This window comes from Panthera tigris, chromosome C2 (assembly GCF_018350195.1).
Source record: "Panthera tigris isolate Pti1 chromosome C2, P.tigris_Pti1_mat1.1, whole genome shotgun sequence".
Lineage (NCBI taxonomy): Eukaryota > Metazoa > Chordata > Mammalia > Carnivora > Felidae > Panthera > Panthera tigris.
The window spans coordinates 121,132,609-121,156,792 of record NC_056668.1 but is presented as its reverse complement, the minus strand read 5'-3'; the positions used below and the strand labels follow the sequence as shown (position 1 = coordinate 121,156,792).

Genomic DNA, 24,184 nt, shown 5'->3' with positions numbered 1-24,184 from the left:
GAGCAGCATGACAGCCCCCCATCAGGCCACAGGGTTCGCATGGGGGGAGGTGCCACTCCACAGAAGGGAGGGACAGGAGGTGATCTGGGTCAGGAACACAGGTGCGGAGGGGAGGCACAGTACTCAGTCAAGTCAGATTTGAAGCACCTGTAAAGGGCTTGCATACAGGGGGTTAAGGCCAGACCTTGTGGGAAAAGGCCAAGTGTACAGGTAGATTTTTATTCTCTGCCCTGGGCCAGAGCCCTGATATGGGGAGATGAGCTAGAGACCATGGGCATTGGCTTGGTGCCCTCAAGGAAGGACACTAGCCTGTCCGTATGGAAGTCAGAGTGACTCCCAGGTAATGAGCTGGCAGCAGACATCTGTCTGTGAGACTACCTGCTGATCCTGTGGATCACTGAAGTTGTCAAAGTAACTGAAGCGGCCTGAGGCCCAAGGCCAGACAGGGGCTTACAGCCTAGAGGCCTGTGCTGGTAAGTAATGATCTGATCCTGACCCTGGGCCCTTATATCTCTTCTCTGCCCAGTGAGACACTTCATCAAAAGCAGAGAGCACAGTCCCTGGCTCAGAGCAGTCCTCCAGCTCAGCAAGCCATTTATGGAGGGCCTGCCCTGTGCTGGTCCGATGGGCAGTATTATAAACGGGAAAAAGACATAGCTCTAACCCTCAAGATGTTTGGGGTGGCAGGTTGACAAACTGTGGACAGCCCTGCTTATGGGTACTGTGGTGCGAGCCAAGATGGCAGCAAGAACCAGGTGGGCCCATGGAAGAGGGATGTCAGGGTGGGATTCCTGGAGGGGTGACCCTGGGATCCTTATGGAGTTGGCCAGATTTGGGGGGCAGCGGTGAGATGAGGGTAATTAGATGTAAAGGGGGGAGTGTGGTTGAGAAACACCTGTGGTAGTGGGGACAGCTCTGAGCAGTTCAGGACAGTGAGAACCAGGTTAGGGGCGAGTATGCAGGAGGGTGGATCTGGGGGAGATGTCTCACCCCAGGCTTCTGTGCATCAGAACCTCCCCAACACGTCTAGTGTGTGGAGGACCCGTCAAAGGGCCCCATGTGGCCTGGCCCTGCATTCTGATGATTCAGGAAGGTGTAAACAGCACAGGGTGCTATCAGAAGCTAGTGAGTGAGGTTGACAGGCCCAGATGTCAGAGGAAGAAGCAGCAGATACAGTCTTTCTGGATGGAAGGTCTGTGATTTTTACCCAGTCTTTCAAACCACTGCTTCCCGGGGTTATGAATGAGTCATTTGAACCCAGCTACTATGGTTCCTTCTTATTCCATGGGCTGCTTAGTAAAAATACCACAAACGGGGTAGCTTTTAAACAACAGAAATGTATTACTTTCAGTTCTGGAGACTGGGAAGTCCAAGACCAAAGCACCAGCAGATTCAGCGTCTGTCAAGACCCGCCTCTTAGAAGGCATCTTTTCTCTGCAATCTCATACGGTAGAGGGGCAGGGTCGGGGTTACTCTTTGGGGTCTCATTTATAAGGATGCTAATCCCATTTGACCTAATCATCTCCCAAAGGCCTCACCTCTAGATATCATCACACTGGGGGTTAGGATTTCAACATGCAAATTTTAAGGGGACACAGACATTCAGTATATAGCAGTTCCCAAGTGGTAGCCCCCATAGGCCTTACCCTATGTGCTTACAGATAAAGTAGCAAACTGTGGGGACTTTGGGATGCCCAGGGACCAATGGCCCCCAGTCTCTGTGTCACTTCTACCATCATGTGTCCTTAGCTTCACCTGTCTCTGACCCAGACTCCAAGGGAGTGTGCCCACAGGCAGGGTTAAGAAGCCAGAATCTGGCACCGTTCCGTAAAAGATCAGAGTTAAGGATTGAGGGCTGCCGCACGGCCAGAATTGCTGGGTCATTAAGATGCTGCCCTCAGACATATACTTTTCTCATTCGCTTGCTCTGGCACAAATTCCCCCAGAGTAAATTACCTCCAGACACCCGAGCTGTGTGTTAGCAGTTCTGGCCCCTTCCAGGTGCGGGGAAGAACGTTGCTGTAGGACCAAAGAGCTAATTTTGAATTGGGGAAGAGCCAACTCTGTAGCTCTGTGATTGTTGTTTTATTGTTGTTTTAGTACAAGTAATACAAGTAATGAATGAAAATATGCTGATAACTATGCTGATACTATTCTGCTAATAGTGTATCAAGACATTATAGCAGGATACATATATGTCTATACATATCGGATATGTATAACATATGCTTACTGTGAGTATGTGTGTGTGAAATACATAAAACAATATGGAAATTTATGGAAAAACAAGTAAAAATACTTCTTCACACCCCATACCCCTGTTCCCCAGAAAAAACCACTGCTGTGTTGTCAGGATGTCCTTATAGACATTTTTTATGCACTTACATAATATGCTTGTAGATTCATACATTTATGGTTTTTTTTTTCTTATCTAGTGACTTGGTTTATTCACTTCGCTTCATTTACCTTTGATTCTTTTCCATTCTGTTTAGTCATGGCAGAATATTCCCCAATATGGATGCAGCATTCTGTTCTGTTCATGATGGATATTTAGTTGATTTCCCTTTTTTGTTATTACAAACAGCACTGTGGTGAATTTCCGTGGCCATACCTGTTTGTGATTCGAATTGATACCTCTGTTGAGTAGCTTCCAAGTTGTAGAATAATGGGATCAGGGATAAAGCACATAGAACATTCTGGTGAATGCTGCCAAATTCTTCCAAAGGTTCCAGTTTCCACTGCCACCTGCAGCACGTGGAAGGCAGCTTCACACCCGTGCGGGTACTGACAGGATTATTAAAACATGATATTCTAGTCTGTTGGCAGGGTGTCACATCCTGTTGTTTTATTTTGTATTTAAGTATGAATAATGTTGAACATCTTTTCATATGCTTATTGCCATTGGTATTTATTTTTCTGTACTTGGCCCGCTTATATCCCTTGCTGATTTTATGGTTGCAGGAGCTCGTATGCATTTTGGATATTAATAATTTGTCTGTTAGGCATGTTGCATATATGTTCCTTTCCTTTTGTTTATAACATCGGTTTGCCAAAGGGAAGTCTAAAGTATTTATTTAGAAGAATTTGTAGGGGCTCCTGGGTGGCTCAGTCCTTTCCGCATCCGACTTCAGCTCAGGTCATGATCTTGCAGTTCATGAGTTCATGAGTTTGAGCCCCACATCAGGCTCTGTGCTGACAGCTCAAAGCCTGGAGCCTGCCTCGGATTCGGTGTCTCCTCCTCTCTCTGCCCCTCTCCCTCCCCCTCTCCCTTCTTCTCCCCTCCCTCCCACCCTCTCTCTCTCTGTCTCAAAAATAAATAAATTTTAAAAGAAAAAGAATTTTTAGAGTAAATTAGGGAATTTAAATGGATTTAGATTGGTGATTGGGTCCTGTTTTAGCTATTGTTCAAATGTATGTATGTATATTATGGTGGTGATTAATAAACCTTTTAGAAATGGTGCATGGACACACCTATTTCTGTGCATTTTCTCAGTGGGTGGATGCTAAAAATGCCACTATCATTGTATAGAGAGTTCCAGAAAATCTGTGATGCTGCAGAGAGGTTCCCCATACACGGAAAGGTTGGAGACCATTGTCCCAGAAGATGGACTTAATCCGCTTATAAGTAATTCATAAAAGTCTGTTAATCAGGACTCATTTGATTGAAAGTGTCGAAAACCCAACTCAAAATAGCTTAAGCAAGAAGGGTTATGTAAGATGTATATATAACTGGGACCTCTAAGAGAGGTTCTGCCTTCATCCACATCATCCAGGGTCTCAAAGGATGGATATCCTCAGGTCTCCCTCCCTTCCTCCCTCTCCTCTCTCTCTGTCTCTCTCTCAGTCTCTGCATTTGTTGGTCTGCTTGTCTGTACTTAGTATCATTAGCTTCTACAGCAAGCAGAGGCTGTCTGAGGATGGATAGGTGGTTGGGCAGGCCCAGGTTTCCATTCTTAGAGATCATCATACAAAAGAGACCCTTTTCTAGTGTTTGCACAGCATCTCTGCCAAGGAAAAGGAGACGAATTGCCCCATCACTGTCCTCGTTGACTCAGTCACATGTCCACCCCAGCCAAGGGTCAGAGACACTGTGATTGACAGTTCAGCCACAACCAGGAGAGGAAGGAGCAGTTCATCAACAGAAAGGGGGATGCTAGCTGGACAGACTGCAGGACCCATGTATGACCTACAGAAGATTGGTAGGGAGAACCTGGCCTGGAGGCAGAGGAGTGAGCTTGAGATGCGGTTCCATCCACCACATATGCCTCAGGCAGCTGCCTCAGTCTCCCCCTGGGCTCTAGGCTCTCTTCTCTATAAAGTGGACTTGTGAGGATTAATGAGTGATGTCTGGATCAGGCTCTTGGGAACCTCGAAGTGCAAAGCAGGTGATATCAAATGAGATCTGTCAGACAACACATCTCGCACTTCGTAGGCACTCCATAGGTGATGGTTTTCCTCCCTGGTATGTCCTAGAATTCAGAGGGTGTTAGGAATGAAGCATTCAGTTTGCATGTTCTTCCTTTACCACCGTGAGTGAGGCGCCTTTCTCTGGGGTGGCCCACCCGTGGTTGCACAGGTAATTATTGGTCAGAAAAAGATAATGGCATTAAGAAAGAGGCAGGGCACATTTCCTGATGAGAAGCTGACTTCTTGCTGGACTAAAGTCCACCCTAATGTTGTGGGAGAGCATAGTCGCTCAGTGAGAATCTAGCCACACCCTGGGCCCCTCCAGCCGGCCTGGTCCCTCCTGTGACTGCACGTGCCATGACCTGCCTTGCCTTCCTTGCAGTCCACCTGACCCCGGTCTCCACAGCTAAGAATGGAGTGAGTAGCAAGAGTCGAAAGAGAATCATGCCTGACCCAGTGACCGAGCCTCCCGTGATGGACCCCGTTTACGAAGCTCTTTTGTACTGCAACATCCCCAGTGTGGCTGAGCGCAGCATGGAAGGTAGGCCTGCCTGTGCCGCCTAACTTGGTACCCAGCACCCCTCTGGGAACTAGTTCTTCAAGCAGCATAGCGCCACGGTACGGAGCCAGACGGCCTGGACTCAAATCCTGCGGTTGCCACTAGGTCGTGCCCTTGAATGAGTTCCCAAGTTAGCTTCCTCCTCTGCTGAATGGGGGTAACCAGCAGTACCTATTCACAGGGCTGCCCGAGGCCTGAAGTAACTGTTTTGAACAGCACGTGGCTCAGGATAAGCCCTCTGCCAATGTTTGCCATCATGGCTTTCGGTGAGACACCAGAGATGGAAAGGTGGGCTTGGCGGGCTCTAGGGCATCACCCCCCCAGCTCCCCTCTTTTCCAGTAAGCTCTCTCAGGGCTTAGGAAATCCACAGGATGCTGGATGCTCTGTTGGTGCATTGTAGTAAACGTGCAGGAAACTATGATTTCTGTGTTGAGTTTTGCTTTTTTGAAAGTGTATCAAAGAATGATGTTGAATATTTTTCTCAACAAATCAGTGATCTGATTTGTTTCGTGGAGGTTTAAAGCAGAAGTCATCGTTTCCAGTACTTCTGTGGGCCTCCCCCTAGTCTGTGGATGTGAGGGAGGCCCCACGAATCGACATGCCCCCATTTCACTGGTCTCCAGCCCCCAGCCACACCCCCAGAGGCTCCCCGTTACTTCTGGAGGCCTGAGACATGTATAACCAGCCCTGTCATGTTCCTCCGCCTGCCTTGTGAGCCACCCCCACCCCCCAGCATGGCACCCTCTTACCATGGTCATCCCTCCCCACTTCTGCAGAGTGGAAAGGATCCACACTTCCTGCGCATTAACCAGGACACATGCTCCTCTCCCACAGGTCACGCCCCGCATCATTTTAAGCTGGTCTCCGTGCATGTGTTCATTCGACACGGGGACAGGTACCCGCTGTATGTCATTCCCAAAACGAAGCGACCAGAAATTGACTGCACTCTGCTGGCTAACAGGTAAATTGCACTTTTTCTAAAAGTCATTTTCAAGAATCTGTTCCCTCCGTCTCAGTCACAGTGCTGACTGGAGAATGACACAGGCCAGGAGTAACCTACACTCGCTGAGCACAGACCATTCGCCAGGAGCCTGATCTTTAGAACAATCCTGAGTGTTAATTGCCATTTCAGAGTTGCGAAGGAGGAGGCCCAGAGAAGCAAGGACACCTGTGTAAGGCCACACACAGCAGATAAGTTGAGATTTGGGTCCAGGCCTGTGTGATCTGCTCTCCTCACCTGTGCTCTTCAGTTTGAGGAAAAGCTGGGACACAGTGCAGTGAACACTGGGCTGGATGCCCTCAGGCTCAGCTGTTCTCTTTGGGGGCAGCAGGTAAGTCCCTTAGTCTCTGAGCCTCCCCCTCCCGTCTCTGCAATGAGAATGACCGTGCTAACCATGCAGGGTCTGGGTGAGGAATGAAGTTAAATAACAGAGGGGAATGTGCATTACCAGCTGCAGAGCCATATAAATGTAAGATATACTTCAACCATTTAATTGTTCGTGGGAATAGAGACAGCATGTTCTTGATTGAGAACCCTTAGGGTAAAAAATAATTCAACAGAGAGTGGAAATTTTGAGTATAAAAATAGCACAGCTCTAGGAGTGCCTGGGTGGCTCAGTCAGTTAAGCATCTGACTTCAGCTCAGGTCACAATCTCACAGATCCTGAGTTCGAGCCCCGCATCGGGCTCTGTGCTGACAGCTCAGAGCCTGGAGCCTGCTTTGGATTCTGTGTCTCCCTCTCTCTGTTTCCCTGCCCTCCCCCACTCATGCTCGGTCTCTCTGTCTCTCAAAAGTAAATAAAACATTTAAAAAAAAATGTTTAAATGTTAAAAAAAAGAAAATGGCAGAGCTCTAAAATGAAATGACGAGAGGCACCTGGGCAGCTCAGTCAGTTGCGTGTCCAACTTCAGCTCAGGTCATAATCTCATGGCTTATGAGTTCGAACCCCACATCAGGCTTACTGCTGTCAGCACAGATCCTGCTTCGGGTCTTCTGTCCCACCCCCCCACCCCCACCCCCACCCCCTCCCTTTCCCTGCTTTCTCTCTCTCTCTCTCTCTCTCTCTCTCTCTCTCTCAAAAATAAATAAAACATTAAAAAAATTTTTTTTTAATGAAATGACGAGCCAGGCCTCTGCAAATGTGTCTGGGGGCACACCACATGGCTTGAGATTTACTGAATGAGAAGAGGAGATGGAGGGCAGTGCCCAGTGGGGAAGACGTTATTTGGATGGAATGCTTCTGGGTGCCAGCCTGCCTCGGGCAGGGCTGCTCTGGCAGAACCATGGGTTGCTTGTCTGCAGCCAGGCCTGTTCTTTCTAGTGGATGGCGGTGTGGAGCCAGGGGTTTCAGGTTAACTATTTGCGCCTCCAGGCTTCTCACTGTCCAAGATCATGGGGAAGAGGGAGTGAACCATTCGATGTAAACACATCATGAAATACCATATGACTATAGGCTTCCATGCACTTTTTCCTTTCCTGCTGGAGGTCACAAAGCTCACAGCCTGGGCGCTTGTGTCATCTGTTGTGTGTTTAGCAAGCATGGGTGCAGGTCCCAGTGTCCCGTGAGTTGGTAGAGCCCCAGGGTTGAGGCTGGCCCTGTCAGAAGGCCATGCAGTCACTGGCTTTCTTCCCCCAGTCTCTAGCCTTCTGTGCCAACCCTTCCCCTGGGGTCTTCTGTACTGCTCTACCCACCTTTTGCCGGCCCCCCACCCCTGCAAGCCTGTGTACCTGCTGTTTAGCTTGCTTGCCCCGTCCCTGTGTGACCCACTCCTACAGCTCCTCAGGAGCTTCCCTGAGAAACTGCCTCCTCTGTGAAACCTCTCCTGGTGTGTGAGGACGGGTTTCTGGTTGTATTGGGCACTGCCACTGCCTCACTTAAAGTGAGAAGAGGGATGTATAGGAAGGGTCTCAAAGCAAAATATTTAATGACCAGACCTAAACTGGCCTTAGGATGAGGGCAAAGGTAGAGGCCACTTGCTGTGCCGGGTGTTAACCCTTTGGTTTCTGGATTGGGGGATTGGCTGGAGGAATAGGGTGAGGTGCAGGGAGGACAGCTCAGAGAAGGGGCTTTTCTCCACTGGCACAGACTTTGGATATCTGCCCTTTGAACTGCCCAGGAATGGACAGAAAAAGACCTCTGAGTTGGGCAACCTCAGGGCAGCCTCAGGGAGTTTGTGGACAGTTCCATGCTTCTACCCTGGTGACTCCCGGCTTCTGCTCCTCTTTTTCTGTCTGGGCTTCACATTCCCAGATGTGAGAATTTCAGTGGCTTGGCTCAGACCCGGAGTCTGTCCCCAGACCAGTCAGCTAGTGCTGCAGGGTCCCTGAGTACCTCAAGGCTCTGGAGGCTACCCTCGCTGTTCCTGGAGAAGGTACCCATTGGGCATAGCCCCCTGGCAGTGGGCAGGGCCTCCCCTTTGCACCTACATGCTTCGCAGCCTGTCTTCCGGCATGATTATCTGTGCCCTTCCCACATCACTGGCTCCTTAAGGGCATTGGGTCTTGCTCCTTCCTGTATCATTGGTGCCCAGTCTGAGCCTGGCATAAAGTAGGTGGACTAGGTTGGTTGCTGAGTGAATTCAGGACCTTGGTGAGAATCACAAGTCATAATTGCTAATCAAGTGCCTCAATTGATTTCAGCCTCTGCCCTGGAATCCTCTGAGGACTTTGTGACCTTTTGGTTGTAGGGAAAATCACTTCACCTCTATGAGCCTCAGTATTCTGTCCTGGCACATGGGGACAATAGTCCATCCCTTGAATAGTCCATCCTCATGAAGTCTGACTAAGGGGACGGACTAAGCACTGAGCTGGTCATACTGAGAGGTTTACAAACGATGATGTTTCATTTACTGCAGCAGCCTGCAGGCCTTCTGGGGCCCGGCCTCTTTCCCACTCTGAGTGGTCATGGTCATGAGGCCAGGCCAGGTCCCAAGGTCCCTCATTCTGTCATAGCCAGGACAGGGCCCTCTGACAGGCCATTTCTGGAGCTCCCATTTGAGAGACGCTATTCTGGGGACCAGCTGCCCTGGCTGCTTCTGCCCTCATTTTCTCTGGCCTTGATCTTTTGGCCTACTTTTATTGAACATTCTGTATCTTTAAGAGCTGCTTTAAGTCTTTTGTGGAAAGAGGGTGGAGTATGCATGTTTAATTAAATAATGTCATTTCATTAATTCTACTTTTAAAAACATGAAGTTGACTTGTCATTGTAAATACCCACTTGGGGAGCCTGGGTGGCTCTGTCAGTTGAGCGTCCGACTGGCTCAGGTCATGATCTCACGGTTTGTGAGTTCGAGCCTCGCATCGGGCTGGCTGCTATCAGCCTATCAGCACAGGGTCCACTTTGGATCGTCTGTCCTCCTCTCTCTCTGCCCCTCCCCCGTTCACACTCTTTCCTCCTCTCTCTCTGTCTCTCTCTCTCTCTCTCTCTCTCTCTCTCAAAAAATAAATACAATATTTAAAAAAATTATAGATACCCACTTAGAGTAAGAGTGAGCAGGACTCCCAGTGACAGAGACCCACTTTGAGCCTCTGAATCCCCTGAGACTGTGGGGTCTGGGTCACCAGTTGTGCCTGTGCCTTCCCAGGTGCTAGTTCAGCTTCAAGAATCATTAATTTTTATGGCATCTTAAAGGCGGTGGATCCTGGACTGTGTCTGCTACTTCAGTCTAGTGACAGGGTTTATCGGGGCCAGCAGGCAGGCTTGCAGTGAGCTGAGTAATCAGTGCCAATGTCGGTGCAAGGGAGCGGCCCCGTGTTTCCCTTCACGGTGACACATTCCATGGCTCTCCCGAGTCTTTGTAGTGGAAGCTGCCTCTTCACGAATGCCCTGTGCCTCATGACAAAGGTGCTGTTGTAACCCTCATAGGACAAGATTTAGCTAGCAATAAGGTTGTTAGCCATACATGTGCCATGTGTATTAAATGCTTTTTTTCTGCACTGAAGAATATGAATCAGATACTGTTTTCTATATTCAAGGAAGAAAAGAATATTCAATTCAACCAGTATTCAACACGTTATTTTATTATTTTTTTAAATTGTATTTATTTATTTTGAGAGACAGAGAGAGTGCACACAGGGGAGGAGCAGAGAAAGAGAGGGAGAGAGAATCCCAAGCAGGCTGCATGCTGTCAGTGCAGAGCCCGACCTGGGACTCGATCCCCAAAACCGTGAGATCGTGACCTGAGCTGAAACCAAGGGTCAGATGCTTAACCGATGGAGCCACCCAGGTGCCCCATTACATTTTATTTGAAAACATGTATTATGTGTCAGGTACCATGTCATGTAACAGGAGGTGACATGTGGGCAGGCACCTAAATAAGATGAAGGAGCCAGCCCTGTGCAGATCTGGGGGAATGGTGTTCCAGAAAGACAGAACAGCAAGTGCAAAGAGCCTGAGGCTGGAGGGGCTGCACATGTAGGAGAACAGTAAGACCAGTTATGTGGCTGGACTGGAAGACTAATGGGAGAGGGGGCTTCTAAAGATTCATGGAAGAGAGGCTGCTCCTGCCCCAGGGGGCCCACTCCCCTCTGAGAGACAGATCTGATGCCTAGCACATGGTGAGCCCTCGGGGAATGGTGGCCAGCATGAATGGTGACAGCAACGGCAAAGGTATTAGAGACAAAGAGGAAAACGTAGAAGCAGAAGTAGTTTTGGAACCATATTTAGGGGCACGAACCACAAGAGGGCAGCCTGACCCAGCTTGCGGCAGAGGGAGAGGTGGGATGCCAGGTCAGGGAAGGCCACCAAGAGAAAGGGACCTCAAGGGTGTGCAGGAACAAGTCAGGTGGCAGATGATGATAAATGATACCTGGGGCGGTGAAACCTGTGCAAAGGTGGGGGGAGGTGGACAGCTCAGCCCACAGGCTGGAGTGGAGAGGTAGCGAAGGACTAGGTTATCTGACACTTTGAATGCCCAGCTAAGGATTGTGGACACCAGGCACGAAGGCAGTGAGGGAGCTGGGAAATGGAGGGATGAAATTATGAAGATCTCTGACCGCCATGATGTGGAGAATGGATTAGACGCCGGCAGTGATGTTTACGTTCCTGTGGGGACAGCGATCCAAAAGAAAGATTTCCCGCAGAGTCCGAGCCGGAGTCCTTAAAATGACCTACAAGGCCTCTTGTGCTCTTCCTCATCCCCTTGCCCTGCTTTGCCCTCCGCTGTGGCTCTCCTCACCCTCACTCAGCCTCAGCCACACTGTCCCTAGCTCTCCTTCCCACTGACTGTGTCCTCTCTGCAGATAGCTGTTCCCCGGTGGCTTTATGGCTGGCCAGTTCCCTCACCTCCCACAAGCCTTTGCTTAAATGTCACCTTCTCAGTAAGACCACTCAGAAGACTTCACTTACAATTACAATGCACTTCTTCCACCCAAGTCTCCTGGGTCCCCTTTTTCCCTGCTCAACGCATCAATGCTTCATAGCATCCGTTACCTTCTAATGTGCATGCATGCATACATGCACGCACACGTAAACACACACACTCTCTCTCTTTCTAGTGTTCATTGTATGTCGTCTGTTTCTCCAGGCTCCTAAGCTCCCTGAGGGCAGTGTTCAATGCCGCTATATCCCAAGTGCCCAAGACAGTGCCTGGCACATGGGAGGAGCACGATTAAGTATTTGTTGAATGAATAAATGATAGAGGCTGAAACTCAGGGAGTGGCAGCAGAGTTGGAGAGAAGTCTTGGATCTGAGAGAAGGGCACCAGGTGGGGTCGGTAGGACTTAGTGACAGGTTGGATAGGGGTGAGACAGAGAGAGGATGGTGCCCAGATTTCTGATGGGGTGTCTGGCTCGTGGTGGTGCCCCTCTCTGGAATAGAAAATGCAGAAGGAGGAGGAGTGGGAGGTAAGTTATGAGGACAGGTCTCAGTGCTAAGTTTGAGCTGTCATCAGGCATCCAAGTGATAATTTCTAGAAGGTGTGTAGGTGTGGACTCAGGGGCATTGTCTTGCTGGAAGGTAGAGGTTCATTTGAGAGTTCACATGTTGATGGCAGCTGAAGCCGTGAGCTTGACTGGTATCACAGAGCCTATCGAGTAAGGGAAAGCCAAAAACAGTCCTGGGAAACGCCAACCTGTAACATAGCACAGAGAGAAAGGAGGATCCCGGGAGGAGGTGGTGACTGCAAACACAGTAGTGATGTTAGGAGAGCTAAGAAAGGAGAGAGTTTTAGGAAAGGGTGAGGGGTGAGTAATCATGTCAGTTAATGCACAAAGTTCCAGAAAGGCAGACTGAGAAAAGTATATTGAGTTTATCCTTGTAGAATTTCATTTCATTAATAATATAAATTCCTTTGCATAAATTGTAAAAATCTGTAGTATGAACTCACTCCAGTTTCTAGCCACGTAAACGTTCTTGAATTGTTTTCTGATAACAGTATCACTGGTATTAAACCTGTTCTCTGTTTGTCTTACTGTTCTGTGCAGGACTAAGAAATTGCTCAGATTATAGCTAAAGCACAATAAATTTTCCCATGGGTGTGTAGATTAGCCTCAGGGTTCTGTCTCGAGCTTTGTGGCATAGAGAGAAGTGAATAATGCATATAAAAATGTAAACAACTATTCTGGACGTGAACAGTTTGAAGCCTTAAGATAGTAACTCTTTTAATTCTTCCAGTTTTCAATATGAAAGCTGATTTCCAATGAGGCTACAATGACATGAGTTTTTCCCGAAGAAAAATTCATCGTCACAAATATCATCATTTCTATGTTAGTCAGAGTAAGGCTAGCCTTTTGTAACAAAGAGACTGAAGAATGCATTGCCTCAAATAACAAAGAGGTTTATCTTTTCCTTCTGTGAAGGTCTGAGATGAGTGAACCGGGTCATAGGACGGGACTCCACTTGGTCATTTAGGGCCCCAGGTTCCTTCCAGGTCATTGCCCCCATCGTGCCCTAGGGATGTCTACATGATTGAACTAGGACTGCTGCCATGTCTAAATAGTGGCCCGTGGGAAGGAAAAGAGTGTGAAGGGGCACCCCATGATCTGAAAACCTAAACCCAAAAGTGGGATACATCCTTCCATTCCATTGGTGAAGAATACCATGTGGCTCTACCTAACCACCAGGGCCTCAGACATGGGATCTAACCAAGTTCCCAAGAAGAGGAGAACAGATTTTAGTGTACAACTGTTAAAAGAAAAAGCAGAACCAGACAGTAGTAGTAGTAAAAACAGATTTTATCCAGGAACTAATGCAGTAGGAGAGCAGAGACCTTAACATAGAACTGGGCACTGGGGCACCTGGGTGGCTCAGTTGGTTAAGCGTCCGACTTCGGCTCAGGTCACGATCTCATGGCTTGTGAGTTCGAGCCCCGCGTCGGGCTCTGGGCTGACAGCTCAGAGCCTGGAGCCTGTTTCAGATTCTGTGTCTCCCTCTCTCTGCACCTCCCCTGTTCGCACTCTGTCTCTGTCTCTCTCAAAACTAAGTAAACATTTAAAAAGATTAAAAAAAAAAAAAAAGAAGAAGAAGAACTGGGCTCAAATCCAAATACAACATGGGCAGTGGAAACTTACAGCAAAGGATCAGGGTGGGGGTCAGTGGATGGAAAATGACTAAAGAGAACCCTCAGGTGTGAGGAGATTGCTGAAGGCAGACCAGGGTGAGCAGATATCACCTGGGAGATGAGGAATTTGATCAGGTATCAGGAGCAGGAGACTCTGGCTAAATTGACTTAGCAGGATGTTTTCTAAAACTGAGTGATGCAAAGAGGGACATAAGTCCAAAAAGAACATGGAAGTCCAAAGGTTGAGGCCTAGTTGGGAAGACGATTCAGAGGAGCCTACCTATAGTTTGCTCAAAGAGAATCACAATTAGCACAGTTAGCAGTTTCACTCATAGTACTTCCATTGAAATCTGAATATTTTAATAAACCACTGTAGGAACTTGCCATATTCATTGCTACAGATTATGGGAGGCTTATTCTTTTCATAAAGCATCTAAGGTTGGGGCACTTCCCAGTTGAACTCATTCACATGTGTTTTGGAGTATCTGCCACGTACTAGGTACCCTCTTGGCTGCAGGGGTGGAGCCATGGCCTTGGCAGATAGGACCTGGTCATTCAGATCCAGGACAGGCCTGGGACTCAGGTTACCTGGTCCTCTTCCTGTTAAAAAGATCCAGCCATCTGCCATCTCTTCTGTATATGAAGTTTTTCTTCCATGAATCACCTGTCTTTCCAGACCCAAAACAAGTATTCATATGTATAGTTAGATATTAACATACCATTAAGTAGTCAGATGCCCTGAAAACTTGTACCAGCTCTGCAAACACTGCCCGTAGTGAAATTTCATTCCTGAAATTGGCAGCAAAGCCTTCTCAGATCGTCAAAAATCACCAGCCCATAATAATGACCTGGAACAGAACATTTGACTCCTGTTGATGGCTAGCCTTTGTTTGTGTGGATTCATATTGGCAGCCTCATTGTCAGTCTGGAAACCTTATTCCCCAGTTTGCAAATGTTTATCTGTTTTAGCCTCAGGAGGAACAACATACCCTCTGTGTTTATGAAAAGACACAATGCCCTGCAGCAATCCAGGATAATTAGACTATTAGGATTAGCATTCTCTAATTTTAAAGTTTGTTTGTTTGTTTGTTTGTTTGTTTAGAGAGAACACACACACACACACACACACACACGGAAGAGGGGCAGAGAGAGGGAGAGAGAGAATCACAAGCAGGCTCCAGACCCAGTACAGAGCCCAACTGGGGGCTCCATCTTAGGACCATGACATCATGGCCTAAGCCAAAACCCAAGAGTCGGAAGCCTTACAGACTGAGCCACCCGGGCGCCCCAGCATTCTCTAATTTTAAAACATTTTTTTAAAGATGGACTTTTTTTTAGCATTATGTTTTTGAAAGATAATAGAAGCATTTTAGTAGTTACTTTAAAAGCATTGTCAAAGTTAACTGGGCTTTCAGACAAGAGAGATCTGCCATCGGGACAATTTATCCTTGCTTCCTTTTCATGCTGCTTTAGCTTAGCTGGAGACTCATCTTATCTGTTCACTTCTGTTCAGCTGGAGAATGGATATACATTCACAGGTCATTTCATTATTCGGGGAAATTGTATATCAGCCGTTAAAAAGATAAATCTTGATTTACCCATGTACTTCATGGCAAAAATATAAATGATGTCAGATATTACCAAAAAAAGATGTTTTTTAGCTCTTCATAACCACCCTCCCATGAAATGAAATACTGTATGTGCAAAATGCAATGTGAACTGTAGAGAACTATGGCGATCTTGGTTACCTTAATCAGTTAATTTTCTTGAAAGGAGATTTTCCCCGAGGTCAGTTAAGGATTACTGAGGGGCGGGTTGAGGTAGGTTTGCTAGGAGGAAGGGGCAGCATGTGGAAAGTGTTGGAAGCATGAAAAAACAAGATATGTTGGGGGTACAGGAGGCAGTTGGTTGCGTGTGACCAGAGCCCAGCATTAGAATGGAGAGGGTGGGGAGCCCTGAACCTCAAGTGAGGTAGGGTTGGAACAGGCAGATGGGCCACACACCGCTTCCATGGGAAGATGGCAGTGAACAAGAGCAGGGACAGTCGGCCTTGCCTTTAGGTCGATCCCTGGCTGTGAAAAAGGCAAGATTAGACGAGCAAGATTAGGCTAAAGTAGACCAAAGAGGAGCCCGTGCCATACAGACAAAAGCTGCAGGTCGTGGCTACAGGGATGCAGGAGAAGGGGGGGGTAGAGAAGCCCCAGGAGGACACGTCTGCAGGATTGGGTGGCAGATGGCATGTGTGGGAGCAGGGGAGGGAGAAGTCAAGAAGGGTTCCCAGCCTGGACATGGGATTCCGTAGCCGCCTGGGGAGGGAAACGGGAGGGGCGCAGGTTGGGGATCTGGGTGGTGGAGGGCAAAGGTGACACCCATAGTGCTGGGAATGATGGCTGCTTCAGCAGAGGTTAGGGGCTCAGGCTGGCCTTGTGGAACGTCAGTGGTCACATAATAATGGTACTGGAATTTAGAAGTGATTAAGCCAGTACCTATGACAGTGGGTGAGCAGGGCATGCCACACCTGAGATTTTGCTGACTGGGGTTGAAACCCTTGTGGACCGTTTTGGAGCACGGTGACCACTAATTCTCTGTGTTGTCTCTTTAGGAAACCGTATCACCCTAAACTGGAAGCTTTCGTTAGTCACATGTCAAAAGGATCCGGAGCCTCTTTCGAAAGCCCCCTGCACTCCCTGCCGCTTTACCCCAATCACGCACTGTGTGAGATGGGCGAGCTCACGCAGACAGGTATGCACAGCGGCCATTTGCTCATTCCTTCTCCTGTGTGCTCCTCCATTTGGCGTACATCGGAGCAGATGCGCCTGGGCTAGGCTCTAGGCTCACGGGAGTGAATAAGGGCTAGTACCTCAAGCAGCTCTGAGTCCACCAATGTCTCTACACACACGATTTCTAAAAATTAAAAATAACCCTTTTTATATTGCAAAAGCAGTATAGTCAATGGAAGAGAAGTTAGGAAAGACAGCAAGCAAAAGGAAGAAAAACGTAAAGTACCCATAACCCTCGTCCACTGAAGAAATTAGTATCCTGTTTTCTTTCGTTTATGTGCATGCTTATGCACACACAGTGGTAGCTTACTAAACACAGTGTTTTGTAACTCACCTTTTCGTTTAACAGTACATTGTGATAGTCTTTCCCTGTCAATAAATATTTGTCAACAACATCATTTCTTTTTTTTTTTTTTAATTTAAATCCACGTTAGTTAACATATGGTGTAATAATGATTTCAGGAATAGAATTTAGTGATTCATCACCTACTTATAACACCCAGTGCTCATTCCAGCAAGTATCCTCCTTAATGCCCCTTGCCCATTTAGCCCATCCCCCGACCCAAAACCCCTCCGGCAACCCTCAGTTTGTTCTCTGTATTCAAGAGTCTCTTATGATTCATCTCCCTGTTTCTATATTATTTTTTAACAGCATCATTTCTGATGTCTGCCTATTATCCCACTCTTGCTGGGCCATAATTTCTGTAACCAATCCCATGTCCTTCAATACTTCAAAGAAAATAACCTGATTAAGTTTGGATGGGAGAGATCTCAGGAACAAACACATATGGCAGATCCCCAGTGGGCACGGAGTTTGTCTGGCTGAGAGTGTTCCTCACAGAAGCCCATCTTTCTCTCTGTAGCCCTGTTCATACCACTACACAGCCAGTTCATTGTCATGTTAGGTTGGTGAGTTAACTGTGGGGTCACCTCTGTTGAGAAGAGAAGGAACTGGGAATCCTCCACTAGGTTCTGGTTTCTTCCTACTTCAGTCTGGGATCTCAAAGGACCTTTTGCATGGTCACCAGTCTTTTTGGAAGAATCGGGAGAACCTTCTGGCCATGTTGTCGCCTTGTCCCACCAGTACTGTAGGACCTCAGCTTTGATGGAAGGAAGGTCTCTGTCCTATGGTTGGCCCTGTGGATTTGTCACATATTTTTTAAAGTTTATTTATTTGAGAGAGAGTGTGTGCTCAGGTGTGGGAGGGGCAGAGAGAGAGGGAGAGAGAGAATCCCAGGCACCCCAGGCCCGTAGTAGTTTAAAACAGGAGTTCTCATCCTATCAGACCAAGCACCCCTTTTTGTTAACAGGTATTTTGTGGTGCTCCTTTAACCATCCTGAAGTGAAATTCAAATATAATATGACCTATTTTAAAGAAGGGCAATTATATCAGATACCCTAACTATAATATAAAGAAGAAACAAAAGGAAATGAATTTGTTACATAATTTTATGTCTCAATATAAAAGCTTGAGCACACCCACACTAGCAAATAGAATGACACAGTCGGTTATTTATGCGGACAACTGTGACAACTGTGACAGTTGTAAATGCAGTCTGACTGAGGGATATTCCACCAGGGACTCTAAAACCATGTTTTGGGACATGATTTTTTTGGCAAGTTCTGATCAAAGTTAAGATCAGACGTCCCTTAATTTATATTGCATATCTGGAAAAAATCAGTGGATGTTAATGGTATGTAAAAATGGTTTTATATTTATGACACAAAGAAACAGGTTGTAGGCTAAAGTATTTTAACAGGTCTTTCATGTGCGGGAATATTTTGTGGTACACAAAAGTTATGTGGGACAGAGAACAGTTCCTTGTGGAGACTGTCTAGCTCCGTGACCCCCACCCACTAAGTATCAAGAATGTTCTTCCCCACATTATTGTGACAACTCAACCCTCAAACGCTCCCTGAGACCAGAGCCATGCTTGCTGAGAACCACTGGTCACACTCTCTGGTTGCAAGCAACAGAAACTAACTCAAGCTAAAGAGGTACATTTAGGGGCGCCTGGGTGGCTCAGTCGGTTAAGCGGCCGACTTCGGCTCAGGTCATGATCTCGCGGTCCGTGAGTTCGAGCCCCGCGTCGGGCTCTGTGCTGACGGCTCAGAGCCTGGAGCCTGTTTCAGATTCTGTGTCTCCCTCTCTCTGACCCTCCCCTGTTCATGCTCTGTCTCTCCCTGTCTCAAAAATAAATAAAAATGTTAAAAAAAAAAAAAATTAAAAAAATAAATAAATAAAGAGGTACATTTATTGTAAGGATTCAGGGTGATTCACAGACTTAGATTTAAGGGCAAGAATATGACCAGGCCTCCAGAGACTGGAACCAGGAATAAAAAAAGCTGTCTGTCCCAGCTTCTGTGGTTTTGCTCTGTCCACAGAGTGACAGTCTTAGCCACACCCAGAGATGAACTGCAAGTCCAAATTCTTTTTTTCCCTCATGGGTGTCCTCTTTTTTTTTTTTAATTTTAGAGAGAAAGCACGAGCAGGGGAGAGGGGTAGAGGGGAGAGAAAGAGAATCTCTAGCAGGTTCCATACTCAGCATGGAGCCAGACACAGGGCTCATTCCCACAACCCTGGGATCATGACCTGACCCAAAATCAAGAGTCAGATGTTCACCCGACTACTAAGTGCCCCAAGTCCAAATTCTTGAGAGAGAGAGAGCGAGAGTGTGTGTCTGATGGGGTCCTTCAGGGTCAGTGCCTATCAGCTGGCTAGGAGGTCAGGGTGACTAGGCTTTGAGCAGTGGGGGCCCAGCCACTAGATCCAGGGGCTGTTCCCTGAAAAGAGGTTGGGGGAGGTGGCCCTTACACACTTAGAGACAATTGTTCATTCTGACCTCTCTTCTCAATTGGTCTATTATCTACATCGTTTTCTAAATCAACATTACTCTAGAAATCATTTTCTCAGTACTGTTTGTTCCTGTTCCCTTATTCTCTTTTTTAATGCTCACTTTTATCTTCTATTTTAAATTTCGTTAAAAATATATGGATGTTAGAATAACCATTTATAACGCACTTTTGGCACCCCCACAGTAACTATATAAGATTGATCATTAGTGCCTACTCTATTCAAGACGCTTTGGCAGCTGCTGAGTGTAGGAGAGAGGAGTGGCTGGATGAGTAGATGCTCCCCGGCTTGTCCTAAAGGAACCTGCAGCTGCCATGGGACAGCGCGCAAGAAGGCAGCTCACCATGCTGCTGCAAGCTGCACGGTTCTACAGAGTAGACCCAGGGCTGTAGAGTGCACAGGCCTGTGAAATGGGACCGTTGACGTCCACCCGACAGGGCCGGTGAGGCGGTGAGCGAGATTAGCGTGTGTAAAATGCCTAGCACGGTGCCAGCCTACGCTAGGCTCAGTGATTACAGCTCAAGCCCTGGAGATCCAGTGACAAATTGGAACAGGAAGGAATTTTTTTTAAGCTTATTTATTTTGAAAGAGAGAGCAGAAAGAGAGGGAGAGAGAGAATCCCAAGCAGGCTCTGTACTGTTAGCACAGAGCCGGATGCGGGGCTCAAACTCACGAGCCGTGAGATCATGACCTGAGCCGAAACCGAGTGTCAGACGCTCAACCAACTGAGCCATCCAGGTGTCCCAGGAAGGAATTCTTGATCTGACCTGGAGGAGGAGGAAGGAAGACTACAGAGAAGGCAGTATTGGAGGTAGAGACTGGATGAGGATTTCTCTAGGCAGAGCAAGGGGAAGGGCATGAACAAAGCCATGAAGAGATATATGTTGGGAGAGGATAAGAGACCCTAAATGGCTAGAACATAGTATTTCTTCATGAAAATGCAGGGAGAAGGCACTGTGAGCAGGGACTAGGAGGGTGAGGTTGGGCCTGCGGGGATATTGGGGGTCTTGAGTTCCAACTCTGCCACTTAACAGCTCGGTTTCTTCAGCTGTAAAATAAGGAAATTGGGTATGATGATAATATGCCTTCTTTATCAGGTTTTTGTGAGGATGAAAGGAGAAAGATCTGGCATGTGGGAAGCACTCAGCCTTGATGTATGTAGCCTAGGCATAGGTAGACCCAGAGGTGAATTGGGGCCAGACCCAGATTCTTAATCTTTGTCACTCATGGTTTGCCTCTTTATGCAAATCATTTTGGAAATAAATGCCTAAGACCTGTGTCAGCGCTGATCTCTGAAGGAATTCCCTCGATATTCTTCCTTCAGAACGGGACCCAGACACCCTTCATGATACTTTCCTGAGCTGTTCCCCTTCCCGGGCCAAAGCAGTTCCCTCTGTCTCACGCACCTCAGCCTTGAGCTGTCTCAGGTTTTCATATCATTTGGGCATCTGAATAAGTGACATTGGTCATGAACTGGTCATGGGGCCTGCATGTGGCTTACCCTCTCCGAGAATTCATATCTGTTGCTGAGATTCCATCACCCCTACATCCTACTGCTTGGAGGGTGAGCTTGCAGATTGTTTTCTGTTTGAAGATAAGGCTTTTCTTTTTTTTTTTTTTTTTCAAGATAATGTGTTACCATACTGTGGTGGTTCAAAAATAAAACTTGTTAAACTTTTAGTTAACAGGTAAATTTAAAATTTTTGTTCCTATGTTCCATTTATCCCATTTCTGTGCCCCTGTCATCCCCAGGTAACCATTGGTATTAGTTTCTTGCATGTCCTTCCAAAGGTTCTTTATGCAAAACACAGACACATTCTGTAGTTTATGCAAAACTACAAATATACATTCTTTCTTTTCCCTCATTTTTATTTAAAAGGGCTATAATAAATGTACTGTTCTGCACTTTGCTTTTTTTCAAGTATTCTATCCGGTATCTGAGCAATCATTCCATATCTGTGCAGACAAAATATCCTTGATGAGCTGGTAACCCTGCGGCAGGATTAGACGGAATGCTGCTAGAAGGTTAGCAGAGAGCCTTCGCTTGGGAGAGTAGGGAGAATGAGGGAGAGAACTCCCCGGCAGTGAGGGGACTAGGGAGCCAGCAAGCAACTTTTTCTCTTTACCTGAGTGATTCCCATGGGCCCTCACTGCATACTAAAGAATGCTGTGTCCTTGGGCAGGTTGGAGAAAGCTCTCCTTAGGCCCATGCCAATTACAGCCTTGACGTCTACCAGCAGAGCATTTCCTGCCTTCTGAGGCCCACCAGTCACGATGCCCCTTCCCAGGCAAGGGGCTGGGCAAGAAGGGAGGGATTGGTGCTCCCCAGCTCTGCCCATCCCTTCATGGATGATAACCCCAAGGGGCTCCCTTCACGAGCTGATGGAGCTTCCACACGCTGGGGGATGGTTTTGGTTATATTCTCAGGCACTGATATAAAGCATTTTAGAGTTGGCCACAGACTTGACTTCCCTTTGCTACTCCTTCTGCTGAGCTAGTAGTGAGGGCAGCTCGTGTCCCTTTGTTTCAGGAGTCGTGCAGCATTTGCAGAATGGCCAGCTGCTGAGGGACATCTATCTAAAGAAACACAAACTCCTGCCGAATAACTGGTCCACAGACCAACTTTACTTGGAGACCACTGGGAAAAGCCGGACGCTCCAGAGTGGGCTGGCCTTGCTTTATGGTTTTCTCCCCGATTTTGACTGGAAGAAGATTCATTTTAGGCACCAGCCAAGTGCTCTCTTCTGCTCCGGAAACTGCTATTGTCCCCTGAGAAACCAGTATCTGGAAAAGGAACAGCGTCGCCAATACCTCTTACGTTTGAAAAACAGCCAGCTGGAGAGGACCTACGAGGACATGGCCAGGATCGTGGATGTCCCCACCAAACAGCTTCGAGCGGCCAACCCCATAGACTCCATGCTCTGCCACTTCTGCCACAACGTCAGCTTCCCGTGCACCAGAAATGGCTGTATTGACATGGAGCACTTCAAGGTGATCAAGACACATCAGATAGAGGACGAGAGAGAGAGGCGGGAGAAGAAACTGTATCTGGGCTATGCACTCCTGGGCGCCCACCCCATCCTCAATCAGACCGTCACCCGGATGCAGCATGCCGTGGAGGGCAGGAAAGAAGAGGTCTTCGCCCTCTACTCTGCTCACGATGTCACCCTGTCACCAGTTCTCAGTGCCTTGGGCCTTATGGAAGCCAGATTCCCAAGGTTTGCAGCCAGGTTGATCTTTGAGCTCTGGCAAGACAGAGAAAAGCCCAGTGAGCATTCTGTCCGGATTCTTTATAATGGTGTTGATGTCACGTTCCACACCTCTTTTTGCCAGGACCACCACAAGCATTCTTCCAAGCCCATGTGCCCCCTAGAAAACCTAGTCCGCTTTGTCAAAAGGGACATGTTTGTGGGCCTGGGGAGTAGTACTAGTACTAATTATTATGATGCATGTCACAGGGAAGGATTCTAAAAGGTGAGCAGCACAGTGCTCATAGAATCTATGCCAATAGAGAGGGATGGGAAGGGTCTGCTTCTAGTTCTGTCTGTTGCCAAGGGTTTAAGATTATTGATTTATAAAGGCTAGAAATTGTGTTTTAGAGCCACGTAGATGGTTGGGTTGAACAGTAAGTACGTCGCTATAATTGGGTACACGAGTTAGTTACTTGGTACGTAATGGCCAGTTCACAGAGAAAGGGAAGGTACTTTTATCAGAGCCAGACTTTGCTTACAACACCAGAATAATAATTCAATACTCAAAGTTGGCGATCCACATGTATATTATTTTGATCCGCCATGGTACTATATGATGGAACCAGCAAACCTCAGCCCGCATTTTCTTCACCTGGGACAATTTTACCTTGTCCTAACTTCAAGAAAACATTTCCTGAAGTGATTTATCTGAAATAGGGGTCAGCAAATTTTTTCGGTACAGGGCCAGATAGTAAAGATTTCAGACTTTGAGGACCCAAAGGCCACATGCAGTCCTCACTGTTCAGCTCTGCTCTTGGAACATGAAAGCACCCACAGACAGCACATAGCCAGACGAGTGTGGCTGTGTTCATGGGCTGCAGTGTGCTGACCCCTGACCTCAGAAAACTGGCTCCTCTATACAGTTTGCACTTTCAGCGCTTTAAGAAGCAATTGAACGCAGAGAATTATTCAGTGGTGCCTCCAGTAACCTCCACTAGACACACCGAATTTGGTCTATATCTGGTGTTACAATAAAACTTGAGGGGAAGTAAATATCAAATCCGAATGAATCATAGAAAAATTGTTAGAATAATACTTGATGTTCATGATGATCGTGGTAGATGATAGTTTTAAGTGTGTTTTAAATATTTGTCTGCTGTAGTCTCTTTGCTGTATATGCTGAGATTTTTGTATTCCATTTAGTATTTTTATAGTCTGGGAAAATATTTTCTAAGGCCAGTTTTAGATGTGCTCTTATTCCTATGTGATATTCAATTTACTGTACCTGCTTGGTGGTTAGAAGGAAAGCCAGAAGCTGAATTCAGGCACTTTCTTCCAGTAAAACTAATTATGGCCCATTCCCTTTGAGCAGCCCTAGAATTAGATCCGTTTTTAAACCATTTTCGTCAATTTCAAATGGTAAATTCTAACTGATTTTTAAATAAGTTTTTGGAAGAACTTTGTTACTAGATAGTTAAATAAGCTTTATAAGGCATTTTATATATTAGAAGCAATTATAATGAAATCTGTGGTTTCTGAACTAAAATGGTGCTAGTTCCTTGTGAAGAAATGTAAAGTGCAGGTGAGACTTTCCTGTGTCGTTGGCATTCCAAACTTTTTGTTTTTGTCTAATGTTGCCTTTGGATACCTACGTCCATTTCTATAAATAAATTTTTGAAGAATACTCGTACATACAAGTCATGGTTTGTACCTATGGGTCTTTTCAAGTAAGTTCCGGTATTTTAGAAATGTATCCTTTTGTTGTTGTTGGTATAAGTAAAAATGTTGCAAATTAGAAAACTCTCCAGTACATGCGAGAAAAGAGAAAAGAGGCCAGGACCCGTGGCCCAGCTGCAGGCTGCGCATGGGGCCCAGAGGACATGCACAGCTAGT

General features: G+C 46.9%; 1 protein-coding gene across 7 annotated transcripts in view; it reads left to right on the top strand.

Annotated features, from left to right (window-relative positions):
* Positions 1-22,693, top strand: part of PXYLP1 (2-phosphoxylose phosphatase 1) — a 70,543-nt gene extending 47,850 nt beyond the window's left edge. For all 7 annotated transcript variants that reach the window (XM_042956341.1, XM_042956344.1, XM_042956342.1 and 4 more), the window contains 4 exons: positions 4,790-4,948; positions 5,802-5,928; positions 16,069-16,208; positions 21,631-22,693. In XM_042956341.1, coding sequence (XP_042812275.1) covers positions 4,790-4,948; positions 5,802-5,928; positions 16,069-16,208; positions 21,631-22,571 — 1,367 coding nt within the window. In that variant the 3' untranslated portion in view covers positions 22,572-22,693. The remainder of the gene's footprint in view (positions 1-4,789; positions 4,949-5,801; positions 5,929-16,068; positions 16,209-21,630) is intronic.
* Positions 22,694-24,184: the final 1,491 nt, after the last annotated feature.